The following is a 12,471-nucleotide window of genomic DNA, read 5'->3' on the forward strand; positions in this document are numbered from 1 at the left end:
TGTCCTCCAGCCCGAGGGGAGCTGTGACGTCCTTCAATCCACCTGGCCGCCCTCTGTCTGGATCAATATGCCCTGAGGGTAGGGAAGCCATACCCATTTTGCAGATGAGAAAAACGAGGCTCAGAAACGCCAGATGACGTGGTCAGAGTCGCCCCTCCCTCAGCTGGAGGGAGCTGGTCACCCCTGGGTCTGAGTGACCAGGGGCCCCAGGGCTTCAGGGCCCAGGCCAGGCGAGTGAGGAGACAGGACACAGGGTCACCTGCCCCGTGCCGCCCAGGCGCTGGGACACACGTCCTGGGCCCTCGGGGAAGCTGGGGACACCCCTGGGCTCGGTTCTGAGGGTCCAGAGATGAGACCGCATGGGCCTGGCCGCTCGGCCCAGGCTGTCCGCCCCGCTGTCTGTCACACCATTCAAGGGCTAAGAGTGGAGACTCTGACCACGTTGTGTGAACTCCCTGGGCCTCGGCTTCCTCCCCCGTACACTGGGGTGTACTGAGAGGGGCAAAGGTTCCCATGAAGGACCAGGTGCGCCATCTCAGGCCCTCGGGAGCAGCGTGACTCAGTGTCCCAAAACGCACGTCTTAGGGACACCGCGGGCTGGATTTTCATAGAACTTTCTTTTCTTTTCTTTTTATTTTTTGTGGTATGGGGATGGAACCCAGAGGCCTTCTACCTCTGGAATATACCCCAGACCTACTTTATTATATATATATATATAATCATATATATATATATATATATTTTTTTTTTTTGTGGTACTGGGACAGAACCCAAGGGCATTCTACCTCCAAGCTACACCCCCAGCCCTATTTTTTATTCTTTATTTTGAAACAGAATCTCACTGAGTTGCAGAGGGCCTCACTAAGTAGCCGAGGCTGTCCGCGAACTGCGATCCTCCTGTCTCAGCCTCCCGAATGCTGGGATTCCAAGCGTGCCCACTGCACCCGGCTAGTTCACAGAACTTTCAAATGTCACAAGATGTCATTTGTCTTTTTGATTTTTTTTCCCAAACCATTTAAAACTAGAGAAGCCATCCTGCGCCAAGGGGCCTGTCTCAGGCGGCTCCTCAGGGCTCCTGGGGATGACAGGTCCCCTGCTCCTCAGATATGCGAGTGGCACCGACTGGCCACCCTTGGGTGGGACCTGGACTTGCAGGTAATTGGCCACCCCTGGGACCCCCAGCTGGGCTGAGCCCCGGGACCACACTCGGGTGTTCAGGAACCTTGGCCAGAGAGCAGAGGATGCATGCGGGGTCTGGTATACAGCATGTGCTCAATACATGCCAACAGCTCTGGCTACAGCCATAGAAAGGGCCTTGGGGGTGGAGGCTGGGACTGAAAGAGCCTCTCTGGGGGCTGAGCTTCCCCCAGCAGGAAGGGGCCTCAGCACAGCCCGGCTGCAGCCCTCAGGAATGTCCTCCCCCTGGACCCTGTGCCCCTCTTGGCAGCTTCTAAAGGGAGCGAGGAGTGCTGGGAGTAGATGGGGGCAGGCCCCAGGCGCGACGCCGGGAGGCCGAGGCCGCCCTACCTTGCACTCCGAGCACGTAGCGCCGGGAGGCGGAGCCCGCGGGGTTGCTGGCCGTGCACACGTAGAGGCCGTGGTCAGCAGCCTGGGCCTGGGCCAGCCGCAGGGAGCCCGATGGGAGGAGGCTGAGCCTGCAAGAGAGGGGCACTCACCCACGGCCTCACCCCACAAAAGCCTCCAAGACCCACCTCAAAGGAACAGCCGCCACCCCCAGGAAGCCTCCCAGGACTGGAGCAGTGTCCAGCACCCGTCCTCCATTCCATCCCTGCCCTGGACCAGCAAGCCAAGGCCAGTCTCTCCCAGTGCAGGAGAAGGAGCACTGGGGTCGGAGTCCACCTGCCGGAGATAGAGCCTCAGAGACTGTGCCTCCTCAGGCAAGTGCCGAGAAGCCTGGGCTGGTGAAGGGGTTCCGCCGCGGGCTCCCTGCCTGGCATCCCCCATGCCACACCTGCCCTGTACCCCACACCCTCCCTGCGAGGGGCGAGCCCCCTTCCTGGGCCTTAAGGAGAAGCCACCAGCCCCCCCCCCCGCGTCTTAGTACCGCATTCTGCTAGGTCTGGAGCCCAGGGCCTGTAGCTGTCCGGCGTCCGGAGCTGTGCACATGACCGGCAGGAGGAGGCTGCCGAGACGCCCCCACATCTGGCACACCTGCCCAAGTCCCCTGGCCCCCATCCCACAGGCATCCAGACCCCTGCCAGGCCCTGCAGCTGGGCTGGCCCCCAGGGGCACTGGCAGACACGACGTCACCGGCCACGTGCGCTGGCTCCCGTAGCCCCTGCCCCGAAAAACAGAGAGGGCAGCTGCGGCCAGCGGCGCCGGCAGCCCCAAGAGCAAGTGCCCGCACGGGGCGGCGAGCGCAGGGCCTGTCTTCAGCCGTGAGTCTGCCGGGGTAACGGCTGGGTTCCCGAACCCCTTCTGCTGGGCTCCCCGCTGCAAGACGGGCCTCACAGGGACCCAGGGAGCCCTGCAGCCGCACGCCACCCCAGCAGCCTGGGGCCCTGTGTGCGAGTGAGGATCTGTGGTCACCAAAAGAAAGCGTGGGGGCGCACGCTTGTCATCCCAGCATCCGGGAGGCTGAGACTGGAGGATCGCGGTTCGCGGACAGCCTCAGCTACTTAGTGAGGCCCTCTGCAACTCAGTGAGACCGGTTCAAAATAGAGAATAAAAAATAGGGCAGGGGGTGTAGCTTGGAGGTAGGATGCCCCTGGGTTCCATCCCCAGTATCCCAAAAAAAAGGTCCCCGCTGTCAGGAGGTCCCTCCACGCGGCCCAGGCCCCAGCTCTGCGCCGTCCCGAGCATCCAGCAGGACGGTGAGTAGCTGCGGGTCCCACCGCGAGACGTCCCTACAGCACTGGGCCCACCTGCTCTGCCGTGTACCTGCTGTGCAAGGCTGGGCAAGTTACTACGCTTTCCTGGGCCTCCGTTGCCCACTTGTGTGTGTGTGTGGTACTGGGGGTGGAACCCAGAGACTTTCTACCTCCGGGCTATGCTCCCGGGCCTATTTTTAAAATATTTTATTTGGAAACAGGGTCTCACTAAGTTGCCGAGAGCCTCACTCAGTAGCTGAGGCTGGCTTTGAACCCGCGTGATCCTCCTGTCTTGGCCTCCCAAGCGCGGGGATGACAAGCGTGCGCCACCACTCTCAGCAAGTTGCCTGATTTTTAAAATGGAGCCAGCAATCACACTTTTCCCTCACAGGGCCAACAAGGGGACTGACTGAATGATCTAATTCGTTAGCACAGCGCCTGGGACAGAGGCACTCGCCCGGGGCCGGCTGTTGTCATGGTGATGACAGCACATCCATAAATAATGCACAATGCTGTTTTGCTTAAATACATTTGTATAATGGCATCGTGTGTGTGCCTACGGTCTACTTCACCCCTTTTCACTGTTACATAATATTCCATGACATAATCATAACTGGACTTCTTAATTTGCTACCTATGGGGTAGACTGTTATGCCCTTCCTTCCTTCTTTCCTTCTTTCTTTCCTTCCTCCATTTCTCCTTCCCTCTTTTCCTTCCTATTTTACTCCTTTCTTTTGCCCCAAAGACTCTCTGTACACTGCTATATGTGTGGCTCCATGCACGGTCAGAGGACTCGTGGCCACAGGCTCAGCTCCCCCAGGTGAGAACCCGCGACTCACACCTCGGAGGCCCCGGGTCTCACCGGAACCTCCCCCAGTGAGAAACACAGACTCCCCAGTCTCTGATGGGGAGGGGACTGGAATTTTAGCAGGGCCCTGAGTTCCCCTGGGAACTCTGCCTGGGGACACCAGGAAGTCTCCCCAGGCGGGAGCTGGGGCAGGCGGGGGAGGTCACGGCGCCTGGGGACACCGGCTGCCTCCTGGAGGCTGACCTGGGCGAGGACTGCGCCCCCCCCCGCCCCCGGCCCGGGCCTCCATGTCTCTTCTGTAGTCACATGCGCCGGCAGGTGTGGGGCACACACACACATGTGCACACACACGTGTACACACGCATGTGCACACGCACACATACACATGTCCGGCTACAGCGCTCCTGTAAGTTAAGATAATGCGGGCACGTCGCCACCTGGCCAGCAGGGCGGGAAGGGCCGGGGCTCAGCTTAACCCCTGGGTGGCGCTGGCCGCGCCCCGCGCTCCGGCAGTGGGCTGCGGGCTGGGCTGTGGGTCCGAGGTCCCGCGTGCTGGGCGGCCTCGGCCAGGGCTGCTGGTGTCTCCGAGCCCTGGCCTCTTCACACTGGAGGAGGCAGCTCAGACCCAGGCCCCCGGGGCCGCCTTCTGGTTCTGGGGACTTTGGGGACCATAGGACCCCTCGCTCCCTCGCCAGCTCCCTCCCCAAGCCCTGAGCAGGACAGGAACCGTGCAACCTTCTGGAAATTAAAAATGAGCACTCCCAGAAGTGGACGTGATGCTCAGCGACAGAAGGGACATCCTGTCTTTTTGAGGACCAGACCCCGGTCGGAGGCCACCCATCACAAGGGAGAAACGAAGAAAGTGGGGTTCCTTTCACAGATGTGCAAGCTGGGTCCACACAGGGCCCGGGGCCTGCGGCCACCAGAGCAAGGCTTGCTCCAACACTGACTGGCGCGTCTGCCTCCCTCCCTCCCTCCCTTTTCTCTTTCTTTCTTATTTATTATCTATCTATCATCTATCTGCCTATCTCTCTATCTGGGGTACTGGGGATTGAACCCAGGGGCATCCTGCCTCTGACCTCTCCCCGAGCTCTTTTTATATTTTATTTCAAAGCAGGGTCTCACTAAGTTGCAGAGGCTGGCCTTCACCCTGCGACCCTCCTGTCTCAGCCTCCCAAGTGCTAGGATTGCAGGTGCACGCCATCACGCCCGGCTCGTTGTCCTGCTTTGAACCACCTGTGGCTGCCCACTGTCTCTGGACAAGACCCGGGCACAGCGCCCTGCACACACCTCACCCCGCAGCCCCGCGGCCGCGCCCGGCCACTCACGGCCGCCACCTCTGCTCCAGGCGCCTGCTGTTCCTTCTACCTGGGACACGCGCCCACTTCCCCGCCTGGACACCTGCTTATCTCTCAATTCCTAGCCAGCACCTCCCCCAGGCCGGCAGGTGCACCCCAGCCGGGCACCCCACCTGCTCCTGACGCTCAGTGGAAAACTGGGGCGGGGAGGAGCGAGGTGGCAGAGTCTCGCCAGCCACAGGCTGCGGGGCGCCCAGCAGCCAGATGGGGCATCAGAGGTGGGGAATCTCCCGTTTATGACACCAGCTGGCTCCTGGCAGCGACAGGCACAGATGTCGGAGAGGAGCCAGTTCCCCCAGGCACCGACAGGCTCCCTACCTGCCCTGGACACCAGAGGGCGCCTGAGAGCCCGGACCGAGGGGTCCCCAGGCTGCGCTCCTTCCTGTCCCTAGCAGCTCCCCACAGCCAGCTCTCGGGCACCGCTTGTCCTGGGTGGCCCAGACCACGCCCTGCTTCTGCCCCCAGGGTGGCATTCAGTGCACCTGTGGTTGCCTGGCACCAACGGGGGGGGCTCCGTGAGGATGCAGCCAGCGTGCGGAGTCCCTGCGTGTCCCGCCCTTAGCACACAGGAGGGCACACACTCCGGCATGGAGGGCCAGCGGTCGGGGACCTCGCACCACTACCACCAAGCACACAGCCAGGCCTCATCCAGCAGCACCTACTATGTGCGGGTGTGCGAAGTGTGCCCTGGGGTGGGGCGCCCCACGTCCCCATGGGTGCGACCCTCCATGCACTGCCGCGCACTCCTGGCACCACAGAGCCTCATGAGGAAGCCAAGCCCAGGGCCTGGGGAAGGGGCGCCCAGGTCCAGGGAACCAGCCGCCTCGTGAGCATAAGGTCCAGCGGGCACTCCCCACATGCACAGCTGCCCACTGCGGAGCACTTCCTGTATACCTACGCACAGCTAAGCACCTTCGGAGCACATTCTCACTAAAACTCCCAACAGCCAGGCCTGCCAGGGGCAGGCGCGCTGCCAACCACTTTGCAGAGAAGTCTGGGGTCCAGGAGACGGAGCTCGGCTGGCCACGGCCACCCTGCTGGTCAGGGAAGGACAGGACTCCGCCCTCAGACTCCGCCCTCAGACTCCGCCGCCGGGCACTACCCACAGCGGCGATCGGATGCCCAGTGCCGATGTTTAGTTAACGTACATGTTCCCCAGAGAGAGCGGGGTTCACAAGCCCACACCTGAGAGCCCAGCCCAGCAACTGGCCTGGGCTCCGAGGACGCCCGAGACGGAGAGCCCGCACGGGGCAGCAGCCTGTGCCTGCCCCTGGCCAGCAGCTCTCTGGGGTCAGCGGGACAGTCCTAGCCTAGCCAGGAGAAGGGCAGGTGGGCTTGGAGCGGACAGAAGACAGTGAGAATACAAAGCCGGGGAAATCTGGGGACACGGAGACAGAAGCCGCCCGCCCCGGCGCAGCCTCCTCCCTCAGGATCTGGCCTGTGCGGGACCCTGGCCGGCTGCCCCTGGGAGCGGCCGCAGGGGCCAGGAGAGCTCACAGCTGTCTCAGCCCCACAGCAGAACCCCAAACAAACACAGTCGCCTAGCAACACGCCTCGCCAGCATCCCGGAGCAGGGCCAGGGATGCTCCGTGGCCGCCGCCCCTGCCCAGCCCTTCAGGACCTCAGATGGGAAGACTGAGGGTCGTGCTCAAGTTCACCGAGCAAGTCGGGGTGATGCGGGGAGGGGCCCCCAGGCCTCTGTGTCTCCAGTTCTGTCCCCACACAGTGCTGGGACGTGGCATCGCCCCGTTGACACTGCTGACCTCAGTTCTGAATCCGCAACGCAGAGATATGCTTTTTCAAAAACAACAGTCCCGCAGGACAAGCAGCGCCTCGTGACCATTCCCACCCTTGAATCCAGCCCTGTGCTCTTGGGGCGATCCCCTGAGGAAACGACCCAGGAGATAAAGAGACAGCCCCGTTTATAACTGCTGAGACCTGGCAATGGAGCCCCCCAAACAGCAGCTTAGCAACGAGGCAGGGCGAGCCCGGAATGCACGCGGCTCTGCTTTAAGATAGACCACGGGAGCAAAGATATAGGAGGAGCCGGGCATGTGGCGCACGCTGGGGAGGCTGGGTTAGAGGATGGCCTCAGCTACTTAGTGAGGCCCTTTGCAACTCAGAGAGGCCCTGTTTCAAAAAATAAAAAGACTTAAAAAAAAAAAAAACAGGACTGGGGATGTAGCTCGGAGATAGAATGACCCTGAGTCCCATCCCCAGTACCGGAAAAAAAAAAAAAAAAACAGGTGTAGGATGAGCCCAAAGGACCGGGGGACAGAATTGAGACCCAGGATGGGCCGGAGCCGAAGAGGAGCTAATTTTGACCGTGCGCAGCTGCCTGCGCTGGGTGCAGGATCCCGCGCTCCTCCCTCCCCGCGGCCCCTTCCCAGTCGGACTTTCCGACTGAGGGTCAAAGACACCTCGAGTTTAGAATATTCTCCAGGTGCTCCCAAGGAAGCAGGCGCTGCCGGCCTCAGGCCGTGCTCATGTGTGTGCTCCCATCTCATGGTGTGCGCTGTGTGCCCACGTGTGTGTCTTGTGTGTGTGGGTGTCTGCATGCTCACAGCTCTGTGTGTGCACATCAGAGAGAGAGCCAGGTCTGGAGGCCGCTCACCTAGGTGTAAGGTGCAGGGGGACAGCCGAGGGAGGACAGGGAGCCTCTCAGAGGAGAGGGGTGGATCCTGGGGCGGAGGGACATTTATGGCTCATGGGGTTCTCAGTCCTCAAGACAGAGGCTAGGGGCTCCCGAGGAGAAGGGGAGGGAAGGGAGAGGAGGAGGAGGGGCAGGCGACACAAGGCCATCCCCACCCACCATGGTGTGTGTGTGTGTGTGTGTGTGTGTGTGTGTGTGTGTTGCACTAGGGAGTCAACCCAGGGGCATTCTACCTCTGAGCTCCACCCCCAGCCCTATTTTTAAATTTGTATTTGGAAACAGGGTCTCCCTAGGTTGATGAGTCTCACAAGTTGCTGAGGCTGTCCCTGAACCTGCGACCCTCCTGTCTCAGCCTCCCAGGTATTGGGATTACAAGCGTGAGCCACCACGTCCAGTTGTGTGTGAGGTTTCTAAGTCTCTATTTTTGGCTGGACCCCTGTGGGTCTTGAAGGGGAGCCGTAGGTGTGTGTCGCCAGGGGACTGAGCTTGGAGAGAGAGAGAGAGAGAGAGAGAAAGAGAGAGAGAGAGAATGTGTGTGTGTGTGTGTGTGTGTGTGTGTGTGTGTGTCTTAGGGCTGCAGAGAGCTCCAAGGAGCCACAGAATCAAAAGTGAGGTTGTTCGCCCATAGATAAAGAGAATCCCCACGCTGTCCACTGGCAATTAGGTGACCAAAAGGTGGCCTACCCACTCAGCGGAGTACCATTCAGCCAGAAAAAGGCTGAGAGGGGGATCACAGGATGGAGGCCAGCCTCCAACGACGTAGCAAGACCTTAGCAACTTAGTGAGACCCTGCTTCAAAATTTAAAATATTAAAATAGGGCCGTGGGTGATGTAGCTTGAAGGCAGAGTGCCCCTAGGTTCAATCGTCAGTACCACAAAACTAAATAAATGGGTAGATAGGGCTCAGGGTACGGCTTGGAGGCAGAACGGCCATGGGTTCAATTTCCATTACAAGAAATAAAGAGAGAGGAAAGTTGTGTGCCATGGCTGAACTTAGAGGACCTCGTATTGCGTGAGAGAAGACAGATACAAAGAGCCACATGAGATTCTGTTTCTGTGAAGTCTCAAAGAGGTCATCCCAGAGAGACAGACAGCAGGTCAGGGGGCCACAGAGTGGGGAGCTTTCCGGGGGCATGAAAACATTGTACGGTTGACTGTGGTGACAGTACCGCAATTGTGAATTTACTAAAAAGTAAAAATTGTATGTATAAAATAAATGAATTGTGTCATATGTGAATTATTTCTCAATGAAGAAATAAAGCTATCCTATAAACAAGTGGGCAATCCAGGTGGCATGTGACTGTAATCTCTGTACTTAGGAGGCTGAGACCAGAAGATCACAGGTTCAAGGACAGCCTTAGCAATTTGGTCAGACCTCAGCAACCTAGCAAGACCCTGTCTCAAGACAAAAGCATAAAAAGGGCTGCGGGTATGGCTCAGAAGTAGATACCACACAAAAAAAGCAAATAGACAAATAAAATAGAACTGGAAAAGAATTTAAGGAGATAACGGATGTGGTAAAATATTAATTTCTTTTTCTTTTCTTTCTTTTTTTTGTGGTACTGGGGATGGAACCCAGGGGCCTTCTACCTCCAGGCTACACTCCCAGACCTATTTTTATGTTTTACTTGGAAACAGGGTCTCACTTGATTGCTGAGAGCCTCACTAAGTAGCTGAGGCTGGCTTCGAACCAGCGCGATCCTCCTGTCTCAGCCTCCCAAGCGCGGGGATTACAAGCGTGCGCCACCACGCCCGGCTAAGATGTTAATTTCTTAAAAGCTACCATTCATGTACAACACATCAAAGAAAACAATGATTTCAGCACTTGGGACACAATGAACATCACACATCCATCATCAAACCCGAGACCGTAAACACCATCACTGGACAGAGGGAGAACGGAGCCAAGCGCAGCCGGCGGCCACGGGGTCCCGAGGCTCCACGCTCGGTCTGACGAACCCCCAGCTCCGAGGCTTCTCCCGGGTCCCAGCTCCGGTGCATTTTCCTCCTTTCGATAAACTAAAATGTCATAAATCTCTAGAGAAGCAATGTTCGCTGGCGAGAGGCAGAGAGGGCGCGAGAGAGAACAGAACTCTGATTGCAAAACCAGCCCTTGCAAATTTACGGCTCCCGGTCGATCTGTTAACGCATTGGGCAGGAGGAGTGGATGCTGGAAAAGGCTTCCTGTTTCAGTAACAAGCCATAAATAACCAAGCCCGGCAGGCCGCCCCGGGGCTCCTGGCCCCCGCCCAGGAGGAGCAGGGACCTGCCTTTCTGGGGAGAGAGCAGGCTCCCCGGCCGGCCGGCCCCTCCTGCCCCATGCTCAGCCGCTCTGCCATCCACGGAGCCGGGGTGGGGGGACTCAGACTCAGCCCCGGCCGCACTCGGGGGGGGGGGCACGCTGCAAGGTTTGGAAGGACTCGCCGACAGATGTTCTGAGCTGCAGACACGTGTGGGCGGGCGCTGGGGGTGCGGGGCGGGCTGTGGGAGGCCTCCCGCGTCTGGGATGTGTCAAAGACCTCGCCAGGGCTGATGTCACCAGCCTGAGCTGCAGCCCCGACAGCTTGGGGCTGGCTGCCGGACCGGCATTCTCTGCACCCCGCTGGGGGGACAGCTCGGCTTTGAGGGACCCCCAAGCAGCTTCTTCCACACCCGGCACTCATTGGATAGCACTTTGCTGTCTTCGGCTGGGCGACTCTGAGTCGCTCACCCCAGCTCGCTGACCCCCTGCACACGCACCCAGAGACCCCGCGGGGTGCGCCCACCACGTTATCTCGGGGTGTGTCTGACCCTGGCTTCCACACACCCTCTAGGGGTCCCTCAGAGACTTGGGGGCCCATGGACTAAACCTTACATGCAGAAGCCCCGTGAACACCGCTGGAGGGTCTGCAAGGCTCCCGGGGCAGGTCTCCCTCCACCCCCAAACCCTGGCCCCTGCAGACCCAAGGCCACGCGTGGGCAGCGTACCTGTCGGGGTCGGGCAGCAGCGGGCCGGAGTCTTTGGTCCAGGTGACCAGCGGCAGCGGGGAGCCCTGGGCCTCGCAGTCCAGGGTCACCTCCTCCCCGACCTTGGCGGTGACTCTCAGGGGAGAGTCTGCGTCCTGCGGCCCGGTCCCCTGGATCCTGGGCTTGGCTGTGGGGGTTAAGCGAGCGGAGCCTGTGATCAGGACCAGGTGGGCTAGCGATGGCACCCCAGGCTGCAGAGGGACACCTGCGACCTGACCTTTGGGGGTCCAGAAAGAAGCGGGTGCTCCCTCCCCTCTCCCCACAGCCCCACCTCTGGGAGCTAATACAGGGTGTGTGCGTGCTTGCGTGCATGCGTGTGTGCGTGTGTATGTGTTGCTGGGGCGTGATCCCAGGGGCATTCTACCTCTGAGCTATATATACCTCAAGCCCTAATTTTTATTCTTTATTTGGAAACAGGGTCCCGCTAAGTTGCTGAGGCTGACCTCCAACCTATGATCCTCCCACCTCAGCCTCCCAAGTACTGGGATTACTGGCGCGCCCCTCTGCGCAGGCCCCTCTGCGCTGCCTTCCCAGGGCCGCTGCAGGCTCCTCCCCTCCCTTTCTTTCTTCCTTTCTCTACCGGTGAGCTTGTCCGTTGCTGGGATATCGACCGGTGCTCACCAGAGGTCACCGGGACACCCCAGCGACGGTGCCGCTGCCAGCAGGCTCCTGGGACCCTGAGACCCACCCAGGCCTCCCGTGCTCCCCTGCACAGCTTAGCGCAGAGACCAACCCCCATCAGAAAGATTTCTTTTTGCAATATAATATATTGGCTCTAAAAGCATTTGATAGGAAAAGACCGGCTTGGGCACCTACACATCCGCTCAAAAGTGTTCTCTGAGTGCCCAGGTCTGAGATGAAGCCTGAGACGACTCCTACCCCGGCCCCGAGGTGTTTAGGTCCAGGAGGAGCCTGGTACCAAGCAGCCCAACTGCCATCAACTCGCAGCTGGGATGGGTGAGCCGGCGGCAAGGCGACCGATCGCACTGGGAGAACGAGGGACGAGGGACGGGGCAGCGGGCTCAGCGCAGAAGCAGGGAGGGGCGTTCAAACAGAAGGCGGGCATGTGCAAGGGCCCTGGGGCCAGAGGGTGGGACGGGCAGCCACGGTGGGTGGTGCAGCAAGGGCTGTGTCCTTCCAGGGACCCCCTTCCGGTCACAAGGCTAAGCCGGGACCAGTCGCCCGCGCCGAGTGCTCCCCCGCAGGGTCACCGCCACTCACTGTTGACAGACAGCCGCATCTCCTGGCTGGAGAAGCCCACGGCGTTGGTGGCCGTGCACACGTAGGCCCCTGCGTCCCGAGGGGACGGCTGGGCGATGACCAGGGTGCCGCCCTTGCTCACGTTGTGACGGGCACCCCCGGAGGCCAGCGCGTTGGTGTCCTAGGCAGAGCGGCCGTGAGGTCAGCGGAGCCCGCGCCCTCCTCCCCGGGAGCACCACCCCGGGAGCACCGCCCCGGGAGCACCGCCCCGCTCCCCTGGGGCGGCGGCTCCCCTACCTTGGTCCAGGTGATGGTGGGGGTGGGGACGCCTGAGGCCACGCAGGGGAGGGAGGCCGGAACCCCTTCATTGGTGACGTGGTGGGTGGCAGTGGAATGGATTCTGGGTGGCACTTTCATAAACAAACACTTTGATAAACCAGTGTTCACAGCAGCGTTAGTCACAACAGCCAACAAGGAGAAACAGCCCGAATGCCCGTCAACGGTGATTGGATGAGCCAAAGGCGGTTTGCACATGTATGGAATATTACTAGGCCTTAAAAAGGAATGAAATTGATTCCAACTCCATGACATTTGGGAAAAGGCAAAACTATGCAG

General features: G+C 59.9%; 1 protein-coding gene across 1 annotated transcript in view; it reads right to left on the minus strand.

Moving 5' to 3' along the window:
* The window catches only part of HMCN2 (hemicentin 2), a gene marked incomplete at both ends in the record, with an annotated part of 138,910 nt that overhangs the window by 70,552 nt on the left and 55,887 nt on the right, over positions 1–12,471 (minus strand). Inside the window, 4 exons of the mRNA XM_080708870.1 lie at positions 1,528–1,655; positions 10,618–10,783; positions 11,878–12,037; positions 12,154–12,266. Coding sequence (XP_080564996.1) covers positions 1,528–1,655; positions 10,618–10,783; positions 11,878–12,037; positions 12,154–12,266 — 567 coding nt within the window. The remainder of the gene's footprint in view (positions 1–1,527; positions 1,656–10,617; positions 10,784–11,877; positions 12,038–12,153; positions 12,267–12,471) is intronic.

The sequence above is a fragment of the Muscardinus avellanarius genome (genome assembly GCF_963383645.1).
Source record: "Muscardinus avellanarius genome assembly, chromosome: 13".
NCBI lineage: Eukaryota > Metazoa > Chordata > Mammalia > Rodentia > Gliridae > Muscardinus > Muscardinus avellanarius.